The sequence below is a fragment of the Furipterus horrens genome, unplaced genomic scaffold, assembly GCF_987537825.1.
Source record: "Furipterus horrens unplaced genomic scaffold, mFurHor1.1.pri manual_scaffold_17, whole genome shotgun sequence".
In the NCBI taxonomy this organism is placed as follows: Eukaryota; Metazoa; Chordata; class Mammalia; order Chiroptera; family Furipteridae; genus Furipterus; species Furipterus horrens.
In genome coordinates, this window is record NW_028327187.1 from 6,025,608 (window position 1) to 6,052,041 (window position 26,434).

At 46.6% G+C, this 26,434-nt stretch overlaps 1 protein-coding gene across 2 annotated transcripts; it reads right to left on the reverse strand.

The window, feature by feature from the left end:
• Positions 1-757: 757 nt before the first annotated feature.
• Positions 758-25,924, reverse strand: PGK1 (phosphoglycerate kinase 1). Of its 2 annotated transcripts, XM_090263949.1 has the most exons (10): positions 25,746-25,924; positions 16,789-16,839; positions 13,080-13,380; positions 8,473-8,576; positions 7,727-7,846; positions 3,565-3,679; positions 3,155-3,334; positions 2,013-2,190; positions 1,630-1,728; positions 758-1,236 (listed from the first exon to the last, which is right to left on the reverse strand). In XM_090263949.1, the coding sequence occupies exons 1-10, from the start codon at positions 25,808-25,810 to the stop codon at positions 1,196-1,198; spliced, it is 1,254 nt and encodes a 417-aa protein (XP_090120075.1). In that variant the 5' UTR covers positions 25,811-25,924; the 3' UTR covers positions 758-1,195. The 2 variants fall into 2 exon arrangements, with proteins under 2 accessions (XP_090120075.1, XP_090120076.1); XM_090263950.1 differs by lacking the exon at positions 16,789-16,839.
• Between the last annotated feature and the right edge of the window lie 510 nt (positions 25,925-26,434).

The following is a 26,434-nucleotide window of genomic DNA, read 5'->3' on the forward strand; positions in this document are numbered from 1 at the left end:
TGGACCTCAGTCACAGACACAGCATGGTGGTTACCAGAGGGAAGGGGGTGGAGGGGGTCAAATATACAGTGACAGAGGATGATTTGACTTTGGGAGGTGGGCACACAATGTAATATACAGGTCATATAGCAGAAATGTGTACTTGAAACCTATGACCTCATTAACCAGTGTCACCCCAATAAATTTTACAAAAAGGTACATAATCATAGCTTATGACATAGCTGTGAATTTATGTACAACCACACTGTAATCTAACCTCCAATTGACAAAACCATATTGGAAGAATGAAGAATGGGAAGTGTTGTAGAACAGAGGCTAGAAGAGAGCTAAATCGTCCCATGTATGAAATTTAAAAAAGCTTCTTTTTTAAAATCAAGAATTTAACAACTAAGCATGTTACTTAGAAACACGGAGGGGAATGCCAGAAAAAGGCTAAGTTACAGGTGGTTGCCTGTGGGGAGCGGGAATCACAAGTGGGAAGAATGGAATGAGGCCTATTTTTTTTTTTTGTTACAAGCCTTGACTTTTTAAATTATATCCACGTGTAAAAGATAAAAGTAAAATTTAAAATCGTATCTATCACAATGTGTGCCATAAAGTAGGACCTTGATACAAAGAGTAGATGTTGATCTGCTCCCCCCGCCTCCCCATCACTGCTGCCCCATTTCTTCCATTCAGAAATGGGGATGATCTCATCCTGTGAAGAGTCTGTCTTTACCCTAACTAAGGAAGGATGACAGGAAAAACAAAATCCCAGTTTCCACGAATATTTTTATTATTTATTTCACAGGTCTCCACCTTCATCTCCCTCGCTCCTCACCTCCAACTGGGGGGTTGCATCTTGTTTTCATGCCCAGTAGCAAAAACAATGACAGAGCTAACTGGAGCAAGCTACTCCAAGAACAGAATTAAGCTAACAGTTTACTTTAACAGGCAAAATATAAATATCTGCGCTCTAGAATGCACAACGGTTTAGCCACTAAGAAATTCAGATGGGATCCTGAAGAACGTAGTCAAATCCAGGCTGCAGGAAAGGTGAGCTGATACGCTGCTGGGCAACTGTGTTAAGTGTTCCCGCGCTGCATCTCTGGGCCACTGGCTGAATCTTGCAATGGGGGAAGATCTGAGCTAACACCAAGTATGGATACTAAGTCGAGTGAGGGGATGCGCACAGGAACCTAAAGGCAGGAAAGTACTAAACATTGCTGAGAGCGTCCACCCCCGGCAGGACTTTACCTGTTTTTGAGAAAGCACACACACACACACACACACAGACACAGACAGTATTATTACTACAGGGTCTGCCAAGCCAGATCTGTCACCTTCTGCTCTCCCAACAACATGTCTGCTCTTCTTTAGGATACAGGGCCAGGAGCTGGGTGCCTTTTACATTCGGGGTCCCAGGTCTACTAGAGTGTAACGTCGTTGGGATAAGTCTTCCTGTCAGCCCCTCCCCACCTCCAGTGAACGCCAGGAGCTTTACCCGAAGTTCCCCCACTGGTACTGCCCAGCTAAAAATGGCTGCTAATGAGAACGCTACCTACACCACGTTCCAGGCCTCTCTACCCGCCTCTCTACATAATCCCCACCCTTCCCCCAAACGAGCCACAGAACAGAGAAGGACCTCACCCTCCAGGAGCTCTAAGCTGGCACCACCCCCAGTGCTGACGTGGCTGACTTTGTCCTCCGTGTTCCATTTGGCACAGCAAGTGGCAGTGTCCCCGCCACCTGTGGAATGAAAGCCAAGTAAAAATGGGGAAGGAGGGGGGAAAAAAAAAAGGATCGGCACCGAAACTTCAAGGCAGGGCACTCCCAAGCCCGAACAGACGTTGATGAAGCCCCAACTCCGTCCCATTAACGGCCTCCTCTGTGAGTTACATATACCTGCTTAGCGTTCAAGACTCACGCAGTGCCAATAAACCTAGGAAAACGTACCCCCTCCCCTCCCCCCTTTCCTCTGACCAGAAGCCTGCCGCTTCCCGCGGGCATTAGATTCCTGCGGGGCCACCTACCTATGATGGTGATGCAGCCCCGGGAAGTGGCTTTCACCACCTCGTCCATGAGGGCTTTGGTCCCCCGGGCAAAGGCTTCCCACTCAAACACGCCCACAGGCCCGTTCCACACGATCTGCTTGGCCCTGGTGACAGCCTCGGCGTACTTCTTGCTGCTGTCAGGCCCGCAGTCCAAGCCCTGTGGGGTACAGTTAGCAGAGAGGGTGAGCCCCCCACCAAGAAAGGCTTGGAGGAGAAAACGCCACCTCCAGCAAGGCCCAGGCTCAGGGCTGAGCAGCAGCGTTTCCTTCGTCCTTACGGAAGACCGAGTCTAAGGGAAAAGCTCCCAAGTTATTCGATAAACGCATTCCTAGCCACGCAGTTACTCCTGCGCATCGCTGTGAGGAACTAGATTTTGGTGGTTTTCAACCAGGGGCGGCTCTGCCCCTCCCCAGGGGATATGTGGCAATATCTGCAGACATTTCTGGTTGTCACAACTGGGCTGCGAAGGGTGCCGCTGGCAACTGGTGGCCAAAGATGCCTTGCACTCGCTATAACGCAACAACCGCGCAACACAGCAAAGCGGAAACGACCCGCGACGGCGAGAGTGCCCAAGGCTGAGAAACACTGAACTAAATAGAAATGAAACCTACACGCCTAGCAAAAGACAATGAGCAAACCAGTGTAGTGTAGCGACATGATATAATTTTTTACAGCTATTAAAATTGAGAACACTACAATCAACTAAATGAGTCTTCAATGTATAAATACATTTTTCCCTGCTTGTAAGCGGTATACTTTTCCTACCTTTGTTTTCAATAAAGAAAGATTTCTTATACATAAGTTTCTAGGTAGCAACATAATTCAGAACGGTCCAAACCAAGGATGTACACAGCGCCTCCCCAGCACACAGTTAAAATATGTAATAAACAATGAGCAGATGAAGAAACGAAAGACGGTTTTGTGCCCACATTACTTACAAAGGCAACACCAACCTGACGCCATTGCTTTTTCCCCATGGGAGTCCCCTCCAAGGAGGGTCTCACTGCAGCATCTGCAGCCCTCTCTGCAGAGGTTCTTTTAAAATGCTTGTCGGTGGGTGCAATGAATGATCCCAAACTATTTTTTGTTCACACACACTACCCATCACCCAAGTGACTCACCATCCAGCCAGCAGGTATGCCGGAGGCCACGGTGGCTTGGCCAGTCTTGGCGTTCTCATCAAACTTGTCAGCGGTGACAAAGTCCACCGGCAAGGTAATCTTCACACCGTTCTTCTCAGCTTTGGACATCAGATCTTTGACAATCTTGGCTCCCTCTTCATCAAACAGAGAGGTGCCAATCTATGCAGAGGACGGAGATGATGAAGATCAGCCTCTGTACTAAGAACGTGCTGAACTCACAACAATACAGCCCAAAGGAACAACTCCAAGGCAAAAGGAGAACAACTTGGCAAAATCAATAAAAATGGGGATTTTTCGGGGCTCATGCCAAAAGTTGGTTTTCTTTTTAACTCTACATAAATTTGTCTCATCAAGAGCTATTCCACATCCACGTGGCATTGCTTTCCTACCTCCATGTTGTTGAGCACCTTAAGGAAGGTAAAAGCCATTCCACCACCAATAATCATCTCGTTGACTTTGTCCAGCATGTTATTGATCAGCTGGATCTTGTCTGCAACTTTAGCTCTAGGAGGAAAAGCGAGAGTCATCACCAACAGAACAAGGGGATATTGAGGCACAGGGACAAAAATGTCCCACAAAGTGACAAAAGTATTGGCTAACATTGCCTATGTTTCTCTAACCCCAAAGGCCATTTCTAAGAAACCCTGTTTAGACCAAAAAGGGCTAAGAAGACCTACTATCATCTAAAGGAACCATGAGTTCCAAATGGCTCATTTTGCCTCTTCTCCGCACAAAAATCAGACGGTCAAGATTGGTTAATTATGCCTGAGCATGATTGTTTATTCTGGGATTCCCTGAACCCACTCAAAAGTGTCTTAACCCTAAAGCACTGATCAGATTATATGAGTTCTGTGTGGAAAAAGTCCAGCCACTATTAATATAACAAGAATGATTTGCGTGACATCGATGTAACCTGGAAGCCAAGGAGAGCGAACTGGAATGCACATGCGTGAACAATGACGGCTTCACTGTACTAGTCAGTGGGGGCAGTAGACACAGTCGAGTGAGCATGTGTACTGTGTGGCCGCCGCATTCAAAATGAGTGAGCAGTAGAGCAATGAATTTGCATCAAATTTTGTGTGAAGCTTAAACATTCCTCTGCGGAAACTATTCAGATGACTCAGAAGGCCGTAGCTACGGGCACCTGGTGATTGGCAGCTCCATCACAACAATGTGCGCACTCATGCATCACATCTCCTGCAGAGTTTTTTGAGGAAACATCAAATCACCCAGGAAACTCAGCCCCCCGTACATCCCAGATTCAGCATCATACAACTACTGGCATTTCCCAAGACTAAAATCACCTTTGAAAAGGAAGAGATTTCAGACCATCAATGAGATTCAGGAAAATACAACAGGGCAGCTGATGGTGATTGGGAGACCTGTGTGCGGTACCAAGATGCCTAATGTGAAGGGGACTAAGGCATCATTGTCCTATGTTCAATGTTTCTTGTATCTTCTTCAATAAATGCCTCTATTTTTCATAGTACATGGCTGAGTACTTTCTGAACAGACCTCGTATACCAAAGACATACTAAGCAAAAACAAAGATATCCACACTCTTAAGTCTGTTCTCGGGACATCTGCTTAATGGCGCTCATTATTCTGTTGGACCACTGGATTCAACATAGTTATTGAGTACCTTACTCTGTGCCAAGCACTGTTCTAGGTCTCTGAGAAAAATCAGTTGACAAAAACAGAGATCCCTATCCTTTGGAGCATATATTCTAGTAGAAGGAAATCAGACAATAAATACAAACTTCCTTTCACCTCCCCATGAAAGAAAAGATTGAAAGAGAAACAAATTCACTTCAAGCACAACCTTTAAAATCCTTCACATAAGTAATAGCTTGCCTTCCGTACACTTGTTTTTAGATTTTATTTCTTTAATATGCTTTATTATGTTGTTAGTTGTCCCAATTTCTTTTCCCTTTGTTCCCCTCTACCCAGTGACCCCCTCCCTCCAGTTGCCCCCCCAGTCCATGCCATTTGGTTGTGCACATAGTTCTTCTCAACATCTTCCTGTCTACTCCACTCCCCCCTACTATGCTTCTTAATTCCTGTACCATCTCCCTCCGTCTCCCCCTTCCCCCTCCCTGCTGACCTCCCCCCAATATGCTCCCCATACCTATAGTTCTTTTTCCACTCTCGTTGCCTATTCAGTTTGCCTTTGATTTGGTTCCCTAGCTTCTGTTGTTGGTTGTTGGGATACAGTTTTCATTTTAATGTTCATAGTTTTGATCCTCTTTCTCCTAAACAAGCCCCTTTCACATTTCATATAACAGTGGTTTGGATCTGATGGAACTTCAGTTTTACTTTGTCCTGGAAGCACTTTCTCTGCCCTTCTATTCTGAATGACAGCTTCTCACTACTTTGAATATTTCTTGCCAGTCCGTTCTTGCCTGCAGAATCTCCTTTGAGAAATCAGCTGAGAGTCTAATTTGGACCCCTTTGTACATAGTTCATATATTTAAATCCCACTTAAATGAGCAAATCCCCTTGGGTCCATTTCCTCTTCCTTCAATAACCAAGATGATGGCGACCTGTGAGAGGCACTATGCTAGGATTCGTGAAGCAGAGATTCAAAACAATAGTGATGTGGGAGAATGGGGGACAAGAGACTTTACCTGACTTGTAAAGACTGGTCATCACGAAGGGTAAGGACGGAGTAACTATTGTACAGAGAGGGGAGGGGAGTGCTGGAGGGGGGACAAAACAAGTAAGAGAGAAGAGACTCAGCTTCTTCTCAAGAATGTGGGCTATTCTGTAGCTCCAATTCCCTACTTCAATAAATCAATGGCATGAAAATAGTAAAGAACAGGGGACCATGACAGAATAAAAGATACCCAACAACCAAATGCCCTGCATGGACTTCTTTTGGGTCCTTATTCAAACTATAAAAAGACATTTCTGAGACTCTCAGTAACTTCTAAACACAGATTAGGTATAATTAGGTGAAATTGTTAAATTTTGTTAGGTGATTACTTAAAAGAAATCTTATCGGTTTTCAGATGCATACCTAAGTATTATATGATATCTAAGGCTTACTTTAAATTACTTCTGATAAAAAAAGTATCAGACGGTAGATGTAACAAAATTGGCAAAAATATCAAAAATTGTTGAAGCCAGGGTGACAGGTACCTGGGGGTTTATTATACTATTCTGTCAACTTCTGTGCATGTTTGAGTGCTCCCACAATAATTTTTTAAAAATAAAAATGTAAAAATTTCCCCCAAATCGTTAATAGTCTAAAAAAATTACATTGCAAGAAAGGCAGGCAGCAAACTTCCCCCAGCGATTTCCCGCCGAGTCCAAAACCTCATCACAACCACTAGGTGGCGCTCACTCCCATAGCCCAGGTCTACAGAAGATTGGAGAACGAAATCAGACATCTCAAATCCTCATCTCCGGGGGTGCAAAGATCAACCTGACCTTTATAACCAGAGCGTAAAAGGGACAATGCTTCCAGGACACAGATAACCTGTACCCAAATGAATTATTTTTAGGACCCTGAAACCGGGCTCACGAAGCCTAGAGAGCAAGTAGCTATGGGAAAATGACACCCAGGTCCAGAGTCAGCTTTCAGAGGCAAATGCTGAGTGAGTGTTAATTCCCATGGGGGAAAAGCCCTGCTCCCAGAATGGTCAGAGGCACCAAGTCCCAAAGAGGCAGCCACCTATATTTAGCCATGCCAAGTGACAGGAAGTTGCCCTTTCCAAGCAGCACCAGGTCCCTGTCCCTCCTCTCTCGCCTAAAATGTATCCTGCTAGCCTCTTGACCCACAATTCTGACATTTCTATTTGTAACTAAGCCATCACAATATACTCACCCATGGGATGCCTTTGCCCATAGGGGAAGCTATAAAACGGTATGTGATCTACAGAAATGAGTGCTAAGTGATTTATAAGCACAAACGAAGAGACTCCCCAAGTTTATTCCTTGTCAGACTGTGCATGTGAAAGGCTCCAATGCTTCCAACGTCATTAGATGGGCAGCTACGGGGGACGTTTCCCATTCTTCCCCGCAGAACCGTCTTTTATGCCTTCTCAGCCCTGACCTCTGGCCCAGGAGCCTGGCCTGCATGGACTGCACCAAGGGACTCCCTTGGCCTCTGGCTTCCAGTTGGGTTGCAGCCAACTGGGAGTGGGAGGAAGACACCAGTAGGGGATTGAAGGGACATCAGAACATTAACGTCCCCGGCTCCCTCCCTGCCAGATGACTCTCCCAATGTCCCTTGATGAAAAGCTACCATTCTTATTAGAGAGCCCTCCCCACGCAACGACCCTGTCTGGGTTCTGGTAACGGTGGCCTCCCTTTGATCCTGCAGGCCTAGGAATGGTGACGGCTGTTGCTAGCCCCAGATTACTGTACTGTCGTACTGTCCCTTCTGAGTTCCCCTGAAAGCCACCCACCCCTTTGTAGATAGCCCCTTTATTATTAAATCCTCCTCTGTTACCCAGTTTGTGCCGCCTGACAAGAAACCACCCAAGTGGCGGACTCCTACCAGGCAGACACACTACTGAAAGCATCGTTTGGGAGAGTTTTTCATACCCGCCCAGGATGGCCAGGAAGGGTCGCTCCGGGCTTTCCAAGGCCTTGGCGAAGTAGTTCAGCTCCTTCTTCATCAGAAAGCCTCCAGCCTTCTGTGGCAGATTGACTCCCACCATAGAGCTAGAAAAGACCAGAGACATTCAAACTGTAGTCAGTTCCTACTAATTCTCCCAATTCCAGAGACCACCTTCTTATCACTGAAATACTCCGGAAATTCCAGGAGACCACGATTTTCATCCCTCAACTGCAGTAACAACACTTGGGTACAAGATAAAAATTGTGATCAACGGTGCAGTGTCAAGGGGAACAAGTGAAAAGCAATGACCCAAAGAAGATATTACTACACCCAAATATTAGTAGTCCTCGGGCCAAGGGTTTAGCCCCAATAAATAATCAGTCACGGATGACAAGAGAGGATTCCTCAATTGCTTCCTACTGACAGCATAAGACTGATTCCACAGTATTCAGAGGATGAGCTTTACATGAAATATCCTAAGTGAGGAAGGGCCACCACTTTATGGAAGCTCAGCAAAAAGCTCCACAATTCTCAATTTTTACTTTCATTTCCTCTTTGGATCAAAGACACTCACAACAAGAGCCATAGTCTAACTGGTAGCTCCGATTAGATAGAAGTCAACAGGATCACGCTATAGCACAGAAATTGCCAAAAGCAACCCAGAGCTTGGGCTGCTGGATAAATGGACGCATACTGCTCCCAGGTCAACAGCAAACAAGACTCTTGGTACCTGTGGGCTCGGTGCGCAGTGCCGAACGCGTCATTGACATAGACATCCCCCAGCTTGGAAAGCGAAGCTCGGAAAGCTTCTATTTTAGCTGGCTCGGCTTTAACCTGCAGAGAAAAACAAAAAATGGAAGAACCAATAACAGTCAATTTTGATGGCTGCGAAGGCAACTATAAAAGCATTTCATACCAAGAGTCCCCTTGAACATCTCTAAAACCCTGAGTTGGTGCGACATCAATTTTTACAACTAGCAACAGCATTTGTTCTTCCTTTCCAATATTCCAGGTCTTTTGGTCATTTCTGCATGATTCTGCTCTCTTTTGCCTTCCCTCAAATCTAAAATTCCTGAACCATGGCTTAACCTCTAAACACATGAGGCTAGCCACATCCCTTCTTTTTTTAAAGATTGTATTTATTTTCGGAGAGAGGGGAAGTGAAGGAGAAAGAGAGGAAGAGAAACATCAATGTGTGGTTGTCTCTCGCACGCCCCCAACTGGGGACCTGGCCCGCAACCCTGGCATGTGCCCTGACTGGGAATCAAACTGGCAACCCTGTGTGGTTCACAGGCCGGCGCTCAATCCCCTGAGCCACACCAGCCAGGGCTCATCCCTTCTTTTTTTAAATCCTCACCTGAAGGCCTTTTTTTCATTGCTTTTAGAGAAAGAAATGGAGGGAGGGGAGAGGAGAGGAGGGGGAGTGAAGCAGGCAGATAGACAGACATTGATGTGAGAGAGAAACATTAACTGGTTGCCTCTCGTACATATGCGCATGGACCAGGGGATGAACTCGTAACCTAGATATGCGCCCTGAGAACCGGGACCGCAACCTTTCAGTGTAGTGTACAGGACGATGCTGTGACCGACTGAGCCACCCAGCTACGGCACCTCCCATTTTTCATTGGCCTTTCCACAGCTCCTACAACAGGTGTCTCATTATTCTTCCCTCTCCTTACCTTGATTCAGTTCCTCATTTTTAACATATTCTCCTTGTAGGAGATGGAACAATGCTGGCTACCAAGGCCTTCCTGCAAAGGGGGCCCTCACACATATTCCTCATGAAGGCAACAGGGAAGGCTGGGACAGAGGCGACAGATGGAAACATGACACGAGGTACTTTATACGATGTGATTTCACTCATATGTGGAAGCTAATGACCAAACTGAACTGGCAAGGAACATGGGGACAGACTCACAGATGGATGCCAGCTGAGGGCGGGGAGGTGAGGGGGTGGAAGGATTGAGGAGAAAGGAAAGAGGACTCAGGGACATGGTGGGCCGCAGTGTGGTGACTGCAGGGGGAAGTGGGTGTTATGGGGACTAAATGGTGATGGAAAAAAATACAATAAAGATTAAATCCGAATGAATGAATGAATGAATGAATGAAAGTATTTTATATGGTCTTTCCCGAAGTCAGGCACCTGAGAAGAACAAGGAATCATCTCTACAAAAAAAGAGAAGAGCCAAAAGTAGAAGTAAAACGTCGGGCTTTGTGAAATGTCAGCTCACTGTCCAGGGAGCCCTTAACGGAGACAGGAAGCAGGACGGCAGGATGAACGCTGCCTGGCAGGAGACCCAGCAAAGACACGCAGGAAGCCAGACGAAGGAGACGTGTCACAGCGGAGTACACGGCACAGAGCAGACGTTCACTCTAACCACGGCCCGCTCCCACCGTCCCGTGTATCGGGATGAAGGCGGCCGCCACCAAGAGCAGGAGCTTTCCTCTGACGACCCAAAGGACGCAGGGGCACGGATGCTAAAACGGAAGACTGCAGGGCCGCCGTAATCTCTCCGGGACGGACTACCCTCCGCCGCCGCTGCCTGGGAGATGATTCGTGCAGTCATGAACGCGATGCCCGCCCGCCAGGACACCCGGGTTCCAGCCCAGCCCGAACATTAATTCACAGTGTAACCCACCGGCGGCAACTTCCTCTCTGCGCCTGAAACCTCCCCATATATTAAAAAGGCATAATAACTCCTCTATTCAAGAAGCGTCTGAGGAAAAATGGCAAACTGAAAGCTCTTCATGAAGAAGGTGCTACAGAAATCAATAATTAATAATAATAATAATCAGAAGCTATTTCCCATCTTTTATTGTATTTTATTTTTTATGCTCTTGCAGTTGGCCCTTCTTTTCCCCTTTTGCCCCCCTCAAGGCCATGCCCGCCCATCACTGTCCGCGTCCATGGCTCATGCGTACCCCATTCTCATTGCCATCTGCCGATAACCAGAAGGAAGAGAATGCTCCTATGCGAGCCATGCAGGGACACTGGATAAAAGAAAACACTTTAGGCCCTCACTTTGTTTTTGGTTTTTTTTTTTTGGACCCATTTTAAACTCATGGCGGACTCCTGAGACTTCAAACACTGAAAGCCACTGGACAACTTCCCTGTAAAGTTAACTAACTAACTAAAAAAAAAAAAAAAAACAGTCAGACTAGCGTGGTTGGCTCATGACTTCCTGAATCAAAGGTTTAGCCTCAATCGGCCAGCTGCCTCCAGCCATGTTCAAGCCCGAGAGACCGTGCAGCTTGGGTTTCAGTCTAAAAGGGCACCACACTTTCGGTCGGCACTTGACCGCTCCTATTATAGCAAACGCAGGCCAGAAGCAGGGCACGGCCAGACCACGGCCCGTGGTACTAAGAAAAGAAACGGCCTGAGAAGCAGGCGCTCCAGCGATCTTAAGCAATGTCAGAAGCACAGCAGGACATTGACACACCGGCCTCAGGACATCTCGTTACCCAAGACACTAAAGACCTCGAGAGTGCACTGGGAGGGTGCCTTCGGCTCCCTGCTTCCACCCATGGGCGAATTTCAAATCCTCCTCAAAGAGCTGTGTCTTGTCACAGTGATCTGTTTTGTGGGTCACCTATGGTTGCTTTTGAATTTTGAAAATTCCTTTTCTACATTTGCTTGTTTGTTTGTTTCCCCCTACCGGTGATTTCTCAGGACAACAGCAAAGCGGAGTAGTTCCAACAGAGGCCATATATGGCTTTTGCTGACGTTTGGCCTATGAAGCCTAAAACGTGTGCTGTCTGGCCTTCTACAGAAAAAGTTTGCTTATCTAATGCGCTGAGCCACACATAAACCCAGCAACACGACCACTGACTCTAACTTTAGCCGAAGGACTGCCTTTCTGAGACCTGGTTTCTTTGTGAAAGGATGATTCTTGTACTTCCTTATCCTCCAAGAGAAATTTGGAGAAAAATGCTTTGCACCTCTTAGGAACAACACCTTAAATCCAAGGCAGTATCATTATGACCGTCATTTCCCCAACTGCAATCAACTGTCGCTTTCCATTTGACTTAGGAAAGTACTTTTTCCTGCTCACATAATTCTTTTACAACAAAATCCGACTTAGCCCTGGCTGGTGTGGCTCAGCAGATTCAGCACCGGCCTGTGAACAGAAAGGTTGCCAGTTCAACCCTCAGTCAGGGCACAAACCTGGATTGCAGGCCAAGTCCCTGATTGGGGGCCTGCAGAGGCAGCCAACTGATATTTCTCTCCTTCTCTTTCTCCCTCCCTTCCACTCTCTGAGAAAAGAAAATCTGATATAGCAAATTTAATTTACTGAGTTTCTAAAAAAGATTTTATTTATTTATTTTAAGAGAGAGGGGAAGGGAGAAATAAAGAGAGGGAGAGAAACATCAGTGTGTGGTTGCCTCTTGCGTGCCCCCAGCTGGGGACCTGGCTCGCAACCCAGGCATGTGCCCTGACTGGGAATCGAACCAGCAACCCTTTGGTCCACAGGCAGGCATTCAATCCACTGAGCCACACCAGCCAGGGCTAACTTACTGTTTTAAAAATACCAAGCTTAAGTTTTAAGTTAATTCCCCTTCTAAATAAGAACAGACTGTCCTTCACTAACACACTAGGGCGTAGTGCTTAGAAAAACTGTCCCAGCCTTGACAAACAAAATGTCAGATGGACTCTGCTGGAGGAACACCTGCTGTAGCATGGACACACCCCCACAACCACCTGTGAGCGTCTGCTCTCAGGGCCTGGGAACACAGTCTACACTTCAATAGGATTATCACGTATTGTCAGAAAGAAAAGTCTGATGTACCATAGGCCAGGCGTGAAACAAATTACAATTACAAGTAGCATGTTCACTGAATGCTCTTACACCCAAATGGTATTCACATTTTTTCCAAAGGTATTTTTGTATCCTTATTCTAGGACATGCTATTGATTTCAGAGGAAGAAGGGAAGGAGAGAGAGAGAGAGAAAGAGAGACATCGATCAGTTGCTTCCAATATGTGCCCCGACCAGGGACCAAACCTGAAACCCTTGGCTTTATGGAATGACATTCCAACCATCTGAGCCCACCAGCCAGGCAGGGCTCTAAGGTATTTTAAAACCACTTGAGCATATGGAGGGACTTCTAAGATGCTAGCAATAGTATGCTATACCCCTTGCCCTAGGTGGTGGCTACACAGGTGTTATTTACTTATTGATAAGTCACCAAGCTGCTCAGCCATGGATTTATGCATTTTTATATGCACTACACTTCAATATAAAGTGCCTAAGGAAAAAACAAACATGAGCTTCCTCCGTTCTTCGATCACAGCCTCGGCCCTCTTCCCACCACTAATGTCAAAAACCACAGGCCCTACCTTATTCCCGGAAGCATCTTTTCCCTTCCCTTCTTCTTCCACATGAAAGCGCAGGTTCTCCAGCAGGATGACAGACCCCGTGGCCGGGTCGGCACAGGCTTTCTCCACTTCAGGGCCCACGCAGTCCTTCAGGAACAAAACGTCCTTGCCCAGCAGAGATTTGAGCTCCACAGCAACGGGCTGCAAGGAGTACTTGTCAGGCATGGGGACGCCGTCAGGCCGGCCCAGGTGGCTCATGAGAACAACGGACTTGGCTCCATTGTCCAAGCAGAACTTGATGCTTGGGATGGCGGCCTTGATCCTGCAACCAAAGAGAGACAGCAGGTAGGGAGAGCAAAGTTAGTCCTAGGAATTGTGGGAAATAGTTTATTCATGGCCTCGTAAACATAAAGCACCTGTTCTTCCACGAATTCCTTCAAACGTACTCTCGGCAGCTCAACAATGGTCCTCAGGTGCCATGTTCAGGGGAGGCAGTGAATTACGACGCCAGCCCTCACCCAGGAGAGCACATCCTCATCATGTTTTGCCCCCAATGCAGAAAAACACAACACGGCTCGCAGGCTTACAAGGCTGACCCTCGGCTAGCGTCTAGAGCTTGGCTTTCAAAGTGGTCCCTTAGTTCTTGAACTGACAAGGGCCCTTCGCTGTTCCTTGTCTATAAAAACAAGCAATGTATGCTGAAATCTGCTTCCCTCTAGGGCGGCAGTTCTCAACCTGTTAGTTATGGCTGGGGGTCACCACAACATGAGGAACTGCATCAAAGGGTCGCAGCGTTAGGAAGGTTGAGAACCACTGCTCTAGGGCTCTGGAATTTTAATAGTTGCTAGGCAGAAGGCACCTACATTACCAGCTCCCAATAAAAATCTTGGAGGCTTTTCTGGGTATAAACATTGTACACAATTTACTGCATTTTTTCCCTGCTGGACAAAGGAACACCATGCACGGATTTCTCCAGACCCTACCTGCCTTTCCCCATTGCTGATCCTGCCATGCATCCAACATAATACATTTTAGCAGTGAAACCGTATGCTATGTCTTGTGAGTCCTAGCAAATCACCAAGTATGTGGATGCTCTTGGGGACACCAAGGACGCTACTCTTATATGACTCTGGAAGAAAAATAAAATTCCTAAATCTTGAAACCATTCAAGGAAATTTGGGGAGAACTGTAGTACCTTTTCTGCACCTGTTACAGATACCAAGTCACTTTTTTATTTAGGAAAAAATATCTGCACTATACAGAATGTTGTTTCTATAATGCACCACATATATGCATTATACAGAACGTTATTTATATAGTACATCACATTTACTATATTATAATTTAACCAAAAATTAAACTTCCTTTAAACATTTCAAATTTTTATGACAAACCTGATACTAACTTTCCATTTTTTCCCGCTTTTAAGAAATTAAAACTGATAATAAACAAAGCTATCTGTTCAACAAATATGTATTCAACACTTCTTTTACGCCAGGGACTGTTCCAGATTCTGAGACTACAACAGAAAATAAAAGGTTCTGCTCCCGTGGAAGTGAAGTTCTAATGATGTGAGAGACAATAAACAATAAACACACAAAATACATCCATCTCAGATGGCGATAGAGCAGTGGGGAAAAAGAAAAGAAGGTAAGGGGGAAACAAGTTAGTGACAGCAGGGATGGAGGGTATTTGAGATGGGGTGGCTAGGGAGTCTCTCTGGTAAGGTGACATTTCACCAGAGTATGGAGCAGTAAGAAAACCAAGTTATGTTTTTAAAGTATCTTAAGCTATTTGGCAGATACAAAGGTCATCTGGGCCACAGAAAGATGAACCCTTTAATCAGGTACAAAGCTTGCCCGGTGAAACCAAGTTAATCCTTCATCGGCAAGTCCTATGATTTCTAAGGCTTCATTTTGTTTATCAGCTCAATGGAGTTCCCAAAATGAAAAGATCTACTTAGACACGTTTCTCTGCTTTTTATTCATAAAACGCCTTCATAGGCAGGCGTATCTCCAATCTTTTTTGTGTACTACAGAAAATAACGTAAATCAAGAAGGGTCAGAGCTGCCTTCTACAAAAACCAATAATGTGCCTGGCACAATGCCAGGCTCTACTCTGAGGCCAAGATCTGAAAATGTTCTGGGTCTAGACCTGCACTCTCTGACATGGTACGCATTGGCCACACGTGCCTCTTAAATACTAGAAATGTGGCCAGTCCAGATGGAGAGGTGCCACAGTGCAAAATACATGCAGGATCTCCGAGACTTAATACCACAAAGAGTTAAATGTCCATTTGATTGTTGTATCAATTACATATTCAAATGATTATTTGGGACGTACTGGATTAAATAAAATATATTATTAAAATTAAGTGCACCCATTTCATTTTACCTTTTTACTGTGGCATCTAAAAAATTTTATTTTTTAAAAGATTTTTAAAATTTGTTTTGAGAGAGAGGGGAAGAGAGGGAGAAAGGGAGAGAAACGTCTATGTGCAAGAGATAAATTGATTGGTTGCCTCTTGCGCACTCCCAACTGGGGACCTGGCCCACAACCCAGGCACCTGCCCTGACTGGGAATTGAACGGGCGACCTTTTGGTTCGCAGGCCGATGCTCAATCCACTGAGCCATACCAGCCAGGGCTAGAAAATTTTAAATTACATATGGCTCATATTGTATTTACACTAGACAACAGTGGTCTAATCATTAGAAAACACCCTCCCAGCTCAAACCTTTCATTTAAAATAAAAAGGTTCTAGTATACATGACCCATGGACATGGACAATGGGGTAACGGAGCGGGGATGGACCGTGGGAGAAGGGGTGGGCGGGAGCAATGAGGAGAAAAGTGGGACAATAGAAAAAACAATAAATAAATAAATTAATGTAATTAAATTCAAAGGTTCTTTTGCAATCTAGTTAAAGCAAGAACAGAACCACCAATTAAAACTTCTGCTTCGAAATCTAGGAGCCAAGACATTTGAAGCAGCTTGAACAGACTGAAAACATTACTTCTGAAGTATTTTCCCTTAAGTCAAAATTCTCAAAACCTGATATTATCTGGACCATCTGGAATGAGAGCTTGTAAAACTACATGTAAACCTAATAATTACTGGTAATTCAAAATTCCTTCTCTGGCACAGTTCTTCATTTTGCAAAGGAAGCCAAAGTAACCTTACACTTTGACCTTCTTTAAAAATACATAACCCCAGCCCTTGCCAGTGTGGCTCAGTTGGTTGGAGTGTCATCCTGTAAACCGAAAGGCTGTGGGTTCGATTCTCAGTCAGCATACATACCTAGGTTGTGTGTCCCGTCCCAGGTTGGGAAGTGTGCAAGAGGCAACTGATGGATGTTTTTCTCCCCCTCCCTTCCCCTCTAAAATCAATAATTATGTTTGCAGGTGAGGGTTAAAAATAAATATAAATAAGTAAGTAAAAATAAAAGGTATAACCCTCAACTTCTTCAGACTTTCGAAAATCTGATTTTTTTTTCAATCTCTACATTCTCATAAGAAAACAAACCAGGGAGCTGTTGAGATCTAGCTACCTGGCATATGCCATCAGCTTGGCTCAAATAAACTGTTAATTTTAAAATCTCAAAAAAAAAAAAAAAAGGCAGAGCAGAGGATAAGTTGGTGAAAATCGAAGATCATATAGCTTAAATTACTACAGTTCTACAATAAGAAAGGAAAAGCATTTCATCTTACAGATGCTTAGCAGGGACCTTACCTCTGGTTGTTTGTTATCTGGTTGTTCTTCATAGGAACATTGAAGTCCACTCTAAAAAAGAAACAACGTTTCAGGTTCAGAGCCATGATCGATGTATTATTCCCTCGAAGATAAGAGAGGCAGATAAAATAAGCTGGCAGTTCAAAATCACCTTCAAAATAAGCAGCGGTATTAGAAGTCACCATAGTGGCTAGGCATGGGAAAAAGGGTGGGGGTCGCGACGGGGATAAGACCCCAGAGGGGGCTTCTGCGGTTCTGATAATGTTCTATTTCTCGACCTGGGCGATTGTACAAATACGCTCACTTTGGGATAATTCTTTGAGGTTATGATTTGTGCCCTTTTCCGTATGTATGTCATAGTTTCAAAGACATTCTTTAAAAAATTTAAAAATAAAACTTAACAAATCACAGGAACTAGACCTGAAGACCTGGGCAGCTGAACACCTGTTCTAAGATTTCCTGTGGGCCTTGCATGGTAGTATCTAATAACAGTGGCCTCTGGAGATGTGAGGAATAAGGAGCACACCTTGATTCTGATTCCTTTGACATTATTTCTGGGTCCTAGTGAAGCTCACATCCCTCAAAAGGAAAAAATATATATATCTGGAAAAATAAAACACCTCAGGAGAATATCCAATTTTTTGGAGAAAGCCTGGGGCCTAAAGACCAGAAGAAACCCAGTGTCCAAGACGAAGTTTATACAAGATCCTTCAAGCAAAACACAGACGATAAAAAATAAAGAGAGGCTCTTGCAAAAAGGCTGAGAGGACTGAGTGGAACACATGGCCCTGCCCCACCAGACAAATGGCAACGAGAACGGAAGCACCGCAGTCTCCTTTCTTACCCAGTAAGGGACTGCTTAAGAACCAGCCCCCCCCCCCCAGCTTCCTCTGAACTCCTGAGACCCCAGCCTACTTCAGACTGATTAAAAGCAACAAGGCGTGGCAGGTCTTTGCCAGGTCTCCCTTTCGCCTGCTAAGATCCTTTTTAGGTGGTTTCTTTCTATAGCTGTAGAATGCGTTATGATACTACCTGCCTCCCCGTTCTTGTGAGAATTAAATGGATTAGTGATTTGTAAAGTGCTTAGAAGAATACCTGAGATACAAGTAAGTACCATACAAGTGGTAACTCTTAGTATATGTGTTACTGCTGCTCCCAAATGATAATTCTGTGATTTAAAAGGCAGATCAACCATTACTAATGTTAATCTAAAAATAAGAACGATTGCAAAGTGAGAGGTAACAAGCATTTGCAGAGATCACTGGGAATGCTATTCAGGACTCAGCGACTCAGGCAGAAGGTCCAGTGTTTCAATTAGGAGGCAGAGGCAACAGGTATTTATAAGCAACAGGAGGGGACCGAGTACATGAACAGAAAGAACGGAACTCTACTGGTGCAGATAACGTAACACAGTGATGTTCATTTCCCACAATGGTGTTAATTTCATTCCACTGGTCATCAGCCCCAGTCACAATAGATGACTTCTTGTTATCACTGCAAACAGTGCTGTTCTCGCCCCAGTCCAAAGGTTCTTTTGCCCTGGTTTATCCTTCCACAGGTTTGAAGCATAAAGAAGTGTAAGGCAGCTCCTCTGGCAAGGCAGATGCAGCTCCATTTTAAAGTGGTTCTGTTTATATTACTCTTGACACTAAAAACATCGCACGCTAAGGGACTACAGGGAAGTGCCCATGGCAATGCTGCCGTGCTCGACCATAAAGCTCCAGTCCTAGGCCTTCCTCTCCAAGACCGAGGCCTGGCAGAGGATGACAAGCTCCCGGACCTACTAAGATGCCCGCCAATGTCCTAGTCCCTAGTCCTGTGAGGCACGCCTCAGGGATAACGCAAGCTCACTCCTAGACCATCACGACAGAGTGCATATCACAATAAAAGGAGTCTCCCACATTTTTTTGCTTCCCACTGAATGTAAAAGTACGTTTATACTATAGTGCAGTCTACACTAAGAGGGCAATAACATTGAATCTTAAAAAACAATGTACAAACCTTAATTTAAAAAGTTTTCTGTTGCCCTGGCTGCTGTGGCTCAGTGGATTGAGCGCCGGCCTGCAGACCAGGGTGTTCTGGTCCGATTCCCAGTCAGGGCACAGGCCTGGGTTGCGGACTTTGCCCCCATTTGGGGGTGCACAAGATGCAACCACACATTGATGTTTCTCTCCCTCTCTTTCTCCCTCCCTTCACCCCCAAATAAATAAAATATTTTAAAAATATTAAAAAATAAAAAACAAACAAATAAATAAAAAGTTTACTGCTAAAACATACTTTCACCATCATCTGGGCCTTTAGGAACTCATACTCTCTTTGCTGATGAAGGGTCCTCCCTGGATGCTGACTGATCAAGGGGCTGTTTTTGCTGAAGGCTCACGTGGCTATGGCAACTTCTAAAAATAATACAATAATAAAGTCTGCTGCACTGATTGACTTGTCCTTTCATGAACAATTTCTCTGTGGCATGCAATGCCGCTTGACAGCATTTTAAGCAGAGCAGAACTTTTAAAATTGGGAGTCAATGCTCTCCAACCCTGCCCTGCTTTATCAACGAGCTTTATGTAATATTCTAAGTTCTTTCCTATAATTTCAACAGTCTTTACTGCATCTTCACCAGGAGGAGACTCCGCTTCAAGGGTGGCTCAGCTGGTTGGGGCATCACCCTGTACCCCAAAAGGTTGTGGGTTTGATCCCCGGTGGGGGAGCGTAGGGAAGCAACTGGCTGATGTCTCTCTCTCTCTGAAAACCATAAACATATCCTGAGGTGAAGATTAAAAATTAACCCCTTTCTTCGCTCATCCACGGGAAGGAACTCCTCATTCATTCGGGTCTTGTCATGAGATTGCAGCCATTCAGTCCCATCCTCAGCCTCCACTTCTCACTCTGGTTCCCTTGCAATACCCACAGTACCTGTAGTTACTTCCTTCCCCGAAGGCTGAAACCCCTCAACGTCACCCAGGGGGGCTGGAACTGCTGCAGACTCCTGTTAATGCTGATATTTTGACCTCTTCCCATGAATCCTGAATGCTCTTTTTCTAAAATATTTTATTTATTTTTAGAGAGAGGGGAAGGGAGGGAGAAAGAGGGGGAGAGAAACTTCAATGCATGGTTGCCTCTCGCACACCCCCAATCAGGGACCTGGCCCGCCACCCAGACATGTGCCCTGACTGGGAATTGAACTGGTGATCCTTTGATTCGCAGGTCAGCACTCAATCCACTGAGCCACACCAGCCAGGGCCTGAATGTTCTTACCAGCGTCTAGAATGGTGAATCCTCTCCAGAAGATTTTCAATTGGCTTTGTCAAGATCCATACGAGGAGGAATCACAATCTATGGCAGCTATAGCCTTGTGAAATGTGTTTCTTAAATACTGAGACTTGAAAGCTGAAATTACTCCTTGACCCGCGGGCTACAGAGTGGGTGCTGTGCTGGCGGGCATGGGAACAGCGCTCTTCTCACTGTACCTCCCCATTAGGGCCCTTGGATGGCCACGTGTATTGTCAGTGGGCAGGAATGGTTTGAAATGGGTTTCTTTCTGAGCAGTAGGTCTCTACACTGGGCTTAAAATATTCAGTAAACCGCCCTGGCTGGTGGGGCTCGGTGACTTGAGCACCGGGCCTGTGGACCAAAGGGTTGCCAGTTCGATTCCCAGTCAGGGCACATGCCTGGGTTGTGGGCCAGGTCCCCAGTGGGCGCGTGTGAGAGGCAACCACACAGTGATGTTTCTCTGCCTCTCTTTTCTCCTTTCCCCTCTCTCTAAAAAACATAAATAAAAACAAAAACAAAAAAACGAGGTATGCTGATAATCCAATCTGCCTAACTCTAGAGCAGTCTTTCCAAAGGTGGGTTGAGGGAAAGATTCTCTATTCAAACATCTTAATGAAAGCCTTCAAAAATGAAGGCAGTATGCATATGCCTCTGAAAAAAGACAAACACCCTCCTGAGTTTCAGGCTCCTTGATTCTGATTCGAAGCATCTTCTTTAAATATCTTGCCAGCCATAGTCCTGGCTGGTGTGGCTCAGTGGATTGAGCACTGGCCTGCAAACCAAGGGGTCACAGGTTCGATTCCCAGTCAGGGCACATGCCTGGGTTGTGGGCCAAGTCCCCTGTTGCGGGCACACAAGAGGCAACTACACATTGATGTTTCTCTCCCTCTCTTTCCCTCTCCCTTCCCCTCTCTCTAAAAATAAATAAATAAAATCTTTAAATATCTCGCCAGCCATAAAGTGCATTCCGCAGAGGGTAGAGTATCCCATTACCATGGGTCATTTTCTCCCTCCGCACCTTTCCAGGAGGCCCACGGTCAAAAGCACCAAGAGCAAGAGGCGGGGCACAGGCCACCGTTCACAGCGCTTACTCCGTACCCCAAGCCCTGCTGAGGAGGAAATTCTGTGGGTAGACACTCAGGAACCTGCGGTGTCTATCCAGGCTCACACAGCTCACCTTATCATCTCCTAGACTCTCAGCGACAGCTCTCCTTTTAGCTCCTCTCGTCTGCGGAGGCCGCCAAAGAGACCGCTCTTGCCTACACACTCCTCTGGTTCCATTCTCTGTAAAATCTGCAGCCCTTCCTTTCCCACTTCCCTGAAACGCTCCGGCATGGAAGGAGAGGTCCCTACACACCTATCGGAATGGCTGGAAGAAAAAACAATGACAACACCGAACGCTGGTGACGATGCAGAGACCACGCACTCACACCCTGCTGGTGGGGATGTAAAATGGTGTGGCTGCTTTGCAAAACAGCATGGAAATGCCTCAAAAGGTTAAGCACATAGTCCAGCAACTGCCCTTCCAGGTGTTGAGCCAACAGAAAATGACAGCATATGTCCATATTAAGACTCGTGCATGAATGAATGAATGAATGAATGTTCACTGATCACAGCAGCGTTATCTGTAATACAGCCCAAAGCTGAAAACAACCCAGATATCCTTTAATGGCCTAAACAACTGGCAGAAAAAACATCTATCTATACCGTAGAATACCATTCAGCAAAATCAGGACTGGCCGAACTACTGCTGCACGCAACAAGCTGGAGAAATGTCCAGGGCATGATGTTGAATGGAAACCGCCAAAGACAGATTAGCCCTCCCCAGAGGTTAGGAATGAGGAAGAGGGGCCCTGACTCTAAAGGGGTAGTGCGGGGGAGGAGCTCTTAGTGGTGATCAACCAAAACTAGTTTGCATCGTGACCGTGGTGGGAGTTACACACATCTCCACGTGCGATAAAACGGCACAGAACTATTCACTTCATAGTTGAAAGTCAACTTTCTACTTTGCATGCTGTACTATAATTATATAAAGTATATCCGATGGGGGAAATTGGGTGAACACAGGACCCCTCTGCTGTCTTTGCAACCTCCTGTGAAAATATGATGATTTGAAAATAAATGTTAAAAAATATTGATTTAGTAGAAACATCAAGTCTTTATCACCTGAAATCTCAGGCGTCCAGGCCCAGCCCCAGCCCCAGCCCCATCAAAGGAACTATGCCCACCCTTGTTTTGCTGCCCCTGACGGGAACACTGGGATATTATGACTGTCTTAGAGACATTTAAAAATTTGCAGCCCTGGCTGCTGTGGCTCAGTGGATTGAGCGTCGGCCTGCAAGCCAAGCGTCGCTGGTTCGATTCCCAGTCAGGGCACATGACTAGGTTGCACGTCAGGGCCCCAGTTGGGGGCGCAAGTGAGAGGCAACCACACAGTGATGTTTCTCTCCTTCTCTTTCTCCTTTCCCCTCTCTCTAGAAGTAAATAAATAAATTATTTAAAAAAAAAAGAATAAAAATAAAAATAAAAATCTGCTCAGTTTTTCCTCTGCGTTTCTTTTTCCACTACCTTAAGGCTACTGCTTAACAAGTCACAACAGGTTGGAGAAAAACAGTGAGGCCTTTTTTTTTTTAAATGGGGAGATGGACAAGCAAAAGGGAAGTGTGTTTCAGTGAGCAAAGGAATATGACTGGCATCCTAAGAGAGGAAGAAAGAAAATGACATCGCAGAAATAAGCAGGAAGTTTATTCAAAGGTAAGGTCACTTGATGTCCTAAAAAAACTGGGGTGGAACCTGGTAATTATTCAGAAGTTTCCGGCTACCTAAAGTTGCCTCAATAAAAAAAAATTCCCCCTGGCAATCAAAGCAGGGGTCAGAAGACCCAACAAACACCAGAATTCTCTTTTGCAGGACAGAGAGGAGGTAAGTAAAGCGGTCATTACTTAGGGGCCCCCATTTCCCGAGCACTGCCAGCAACCAGCACATAACGGCCTTGAAACAAAAAGCACTTTGAGCTGACAAAGCACCGCTGCCCGGGCTCTTCCAAAAAGTACTGCTACAATGTGACTCTGTTCAAAAGATAGGTTAATAATCAGGGAACAAAGTGACTTCCTGTCCTCAAGCCAAATAAGTAGAATTTACCCAGATTACATGGGGAAAATTATAGATTGTAACCACAGCAAACAAAAGGTCCATTTTAACTGTCTTTGCTCATTATGGCCCAGTATTCAGAGGCTCTGGTCAGCTGCCAAGGAGACCCAATTCTAGTCCTGGCTCTGCCACCAACTTGCTAGTTCAGTGACCTTGGACAGGTCATTTTCCATCAGCAAAACAGGACCAGCCTATCATTTCAAGGCTCAGGGTTAATATGTGTTGAATGAAACTGAGTCCTTCAGCAGAAAGATATTTCATATTAGATCCAAAGTGAGAAGAGATAAGCGCCTCCTCTAGTCCCGCTCCCAGCCAATCCCGTTCATTCCTCAAGCCAATTTCCCAGCAGAGATTAAAGCCCCAAACTGAAATTGTAGGAAGGTGACCAGTATGATGCCCGAATGGTATAGGAGAATGAGTAGCAGAGGGCAACATGTCCCACCCCCTAACCCAGAGGTCCTGGGCCTGGACTGATAATGCAGCCAGGTGTCCCACCATCACAGGACACTCTGTGTTAGCACAGCAGGAGGGCAGTCCTTGGAGTTCCAGGTGTCCTTTCTGCTATCTGGGAAAGAAAGCCTTTGAAACTGTGTTTACATCCCAAGGCCCAAAAGGCCGGAAAGAGCCCATAGGGCCTAAAGGAAGAAGCCCATTAACACCTTTGGGTATTCAGGCCCCTGTTCTGGAAAACAAGCACCACCTCTACATGTCAATCAAAATGCAGCTTCTTCACCCTCCAGCATCCCGCCAACTGTTTAAGTCCCCAGAACAAAGGACTCGCCCTCATGGCCCTCATGGCCCTCATGGCCCTCATGGCCCTCATGGTGCTCTTGGCCTTCTGGCCGCATGGGCTCTAGCCACACTTGCTCTGGCTCTCCCATTCACAAAGAAACTTTGCATGCACACTAATAGGTTTGCTGATCTGTACTTCTTTACCGCATGGACGAGAAGAACCAGCATTCCTTGGATAACACCGCCACTCGTCTTTCCGCTGGCGCACGGATCTGGAAAGGTCAGGCTTCAGCAGCACAGAGGAAATGCGAGGAAATAATTAAAACCTAAGATCTAGTGCCAACGTCCACCTGTTTTTCGACGTCCACCCTTTTCCTTGACATCATCTGAGGGGTAGAAAGGGCCCTTGTCTAATACCAAGATGACTGTAATTCCTACTTTGTCCAGGGTGCAAAGGCCTAGGTCACTTGGGAAAATGTGGCCATAAGCTTTCGAGTCCTTCTGACCATTTCCATAGCAAGGCACAGGGCGCCTGCAAACTGATAGTGGCCATAGCGAAATTAGAAGGAAGAGCTACATGGATTTTAGGGGACCCATACAGTTTTCTAATTGATAGTGCCTTCATGTTTAAGCCTAGAGTAAAGGGAGGTCCCCTACTACGTGCTGTGCCTGTTAATGCCCAAAAGATGCCCTCACTTGAACCCACCCAAACTGGGAAAGGAGCTCAATCACACCGTTCACACGCCTGCCCATCCATCACTTCCCAAAGGGACGCGACTGCACAACGCTATCACAGCAAGTGCTTAAGGACCCCCGAAAGCGCCACGCTTGCATCTTCTCAAGTTATGTAACGGTCATGCACTTGGCCCCTGGCACGCACACTTGTACCACCCGTTACAAAAAAAACATAATAATAATAATCACCGTACGAGCTCCAGGCACCATATTAGTCATTGACGCGAATAAGGGAGAAGCTCTACTGGGAAGTGACCAGGGATCCACATGTGCAGAGGTAAGAGACCCAAAAGTGCATGGCAGCTCTCCTCATCTCTAATAGCCTGCTTCCCTAGCCACCTGTGGGGGTGAGGCTGGAGAACAGCAAAAACGAGGAACCACACCCTGCTCCGCCCTTCCCCAGCGTGTGTCACGGTGCTGATTCAAACCCCACTGCCTGGAGTCCAACGACCAGGTAGGGCCCAGAGGCCTGTTACATAAACTGGGAAGGGCCGCCTTCAGTGCGCCCCGCTGCTCTTCACCCTCCTACCCCCGATGCTTTGGGGGATTCTACCCCTGAACATCTAAATCAAAGCCCTCTGGCAAACATTTCCTTTTGCGCAACGACCTTTGAAATGTGGGCCGCCTCTCGTTTGCTTGGGATGGTCTAGGGCGGCGGGGAAGGGAAACTAACCAAATGACCTTTCAAGGTCCCGGACTTGGGCCCAGGCATTTGCAGACTAAGCGGTAGGTGCCACCTCGCCGGCTGGGAACTGGAGAGGACGGCACTGCATCGGGGCAAGAGTAAAGAGGGCAAAATGGGCTCCGGCAATCTGAGCGGTTCCTCGCTAGATCCACCCCCTAAGGGCAACTAGAGCCCGCTTAGTGGGTTGGGAGAAACGAGGTTACGAACCGTCCAGCCCGGGCCAAACCTCAGCCACGAGGGTCAGCAGCCTCGTCCAGCACGGCTAGAAGCCACAGGGCCGAGCCCAGGACTTAAAGCCACTCTGGGCAGGCGGGGAAGGAAGCCAGCCCTGGCCAGCGGGCTGCGGCAGATACCCGAGGGCGCGCGGGCAGAGGTGCGGAGTTACCTCATGACGACCCGCTTCCCCTTCACATCCAGCTTGTCCAGAGTCAGCTTGTTGGAAAGCGACATACTGGCAACAGAGCAGCGCAGAGAGACCGAAGGACCACACAGCGACGGAGACAGCAGCGAATGTGCGCCGGGGAACGCGTGCAGACGCCTGAGCTGCGCGCCGGCCTCGCCGCCCCGCCCCCGGACCCGCCCAGGCCCCGCCCCTGTCCCGCCCCGGACCCGCCCCTTCCCGGCAGCAGCGTGCGGCGCGCCACTTACAGCAGCTGCTATTGGACGCAGCCCAAAGGCGGTGGCGCGCTTCCATTGCTCCAAATCTCTGTCACTCTGTGAGGTTGCTGGTGGGACGTGCGGCTACCATTTGTCACGTACCGCACGCAGCGACCCACTGGGAACTTTCCTGACGTAGGGCAGCGCTGGGAGGTGGGAAGCAGGGCCTGTTGTCGGAGGAGAAAGGAGCCCGGTGGCGCTGAAGACAGTGAGGGGTACAGGCCGCAGCTCTGGTCCCCGCAAGTCCACAACGTTCTGGGAAAAAGGACCACAACACCAAGCCCATGGATTTCCTGGCAGGCCTACCAGGATCGATGCAAATGGCACCTCCCTTTGGAAAGCTCTGATTTCCGGGCTCTCCCAAATAGTGCAGCCAATCCGGAAAAGAGCTTGGCCGTTTCCTGTAAAATTAAACCT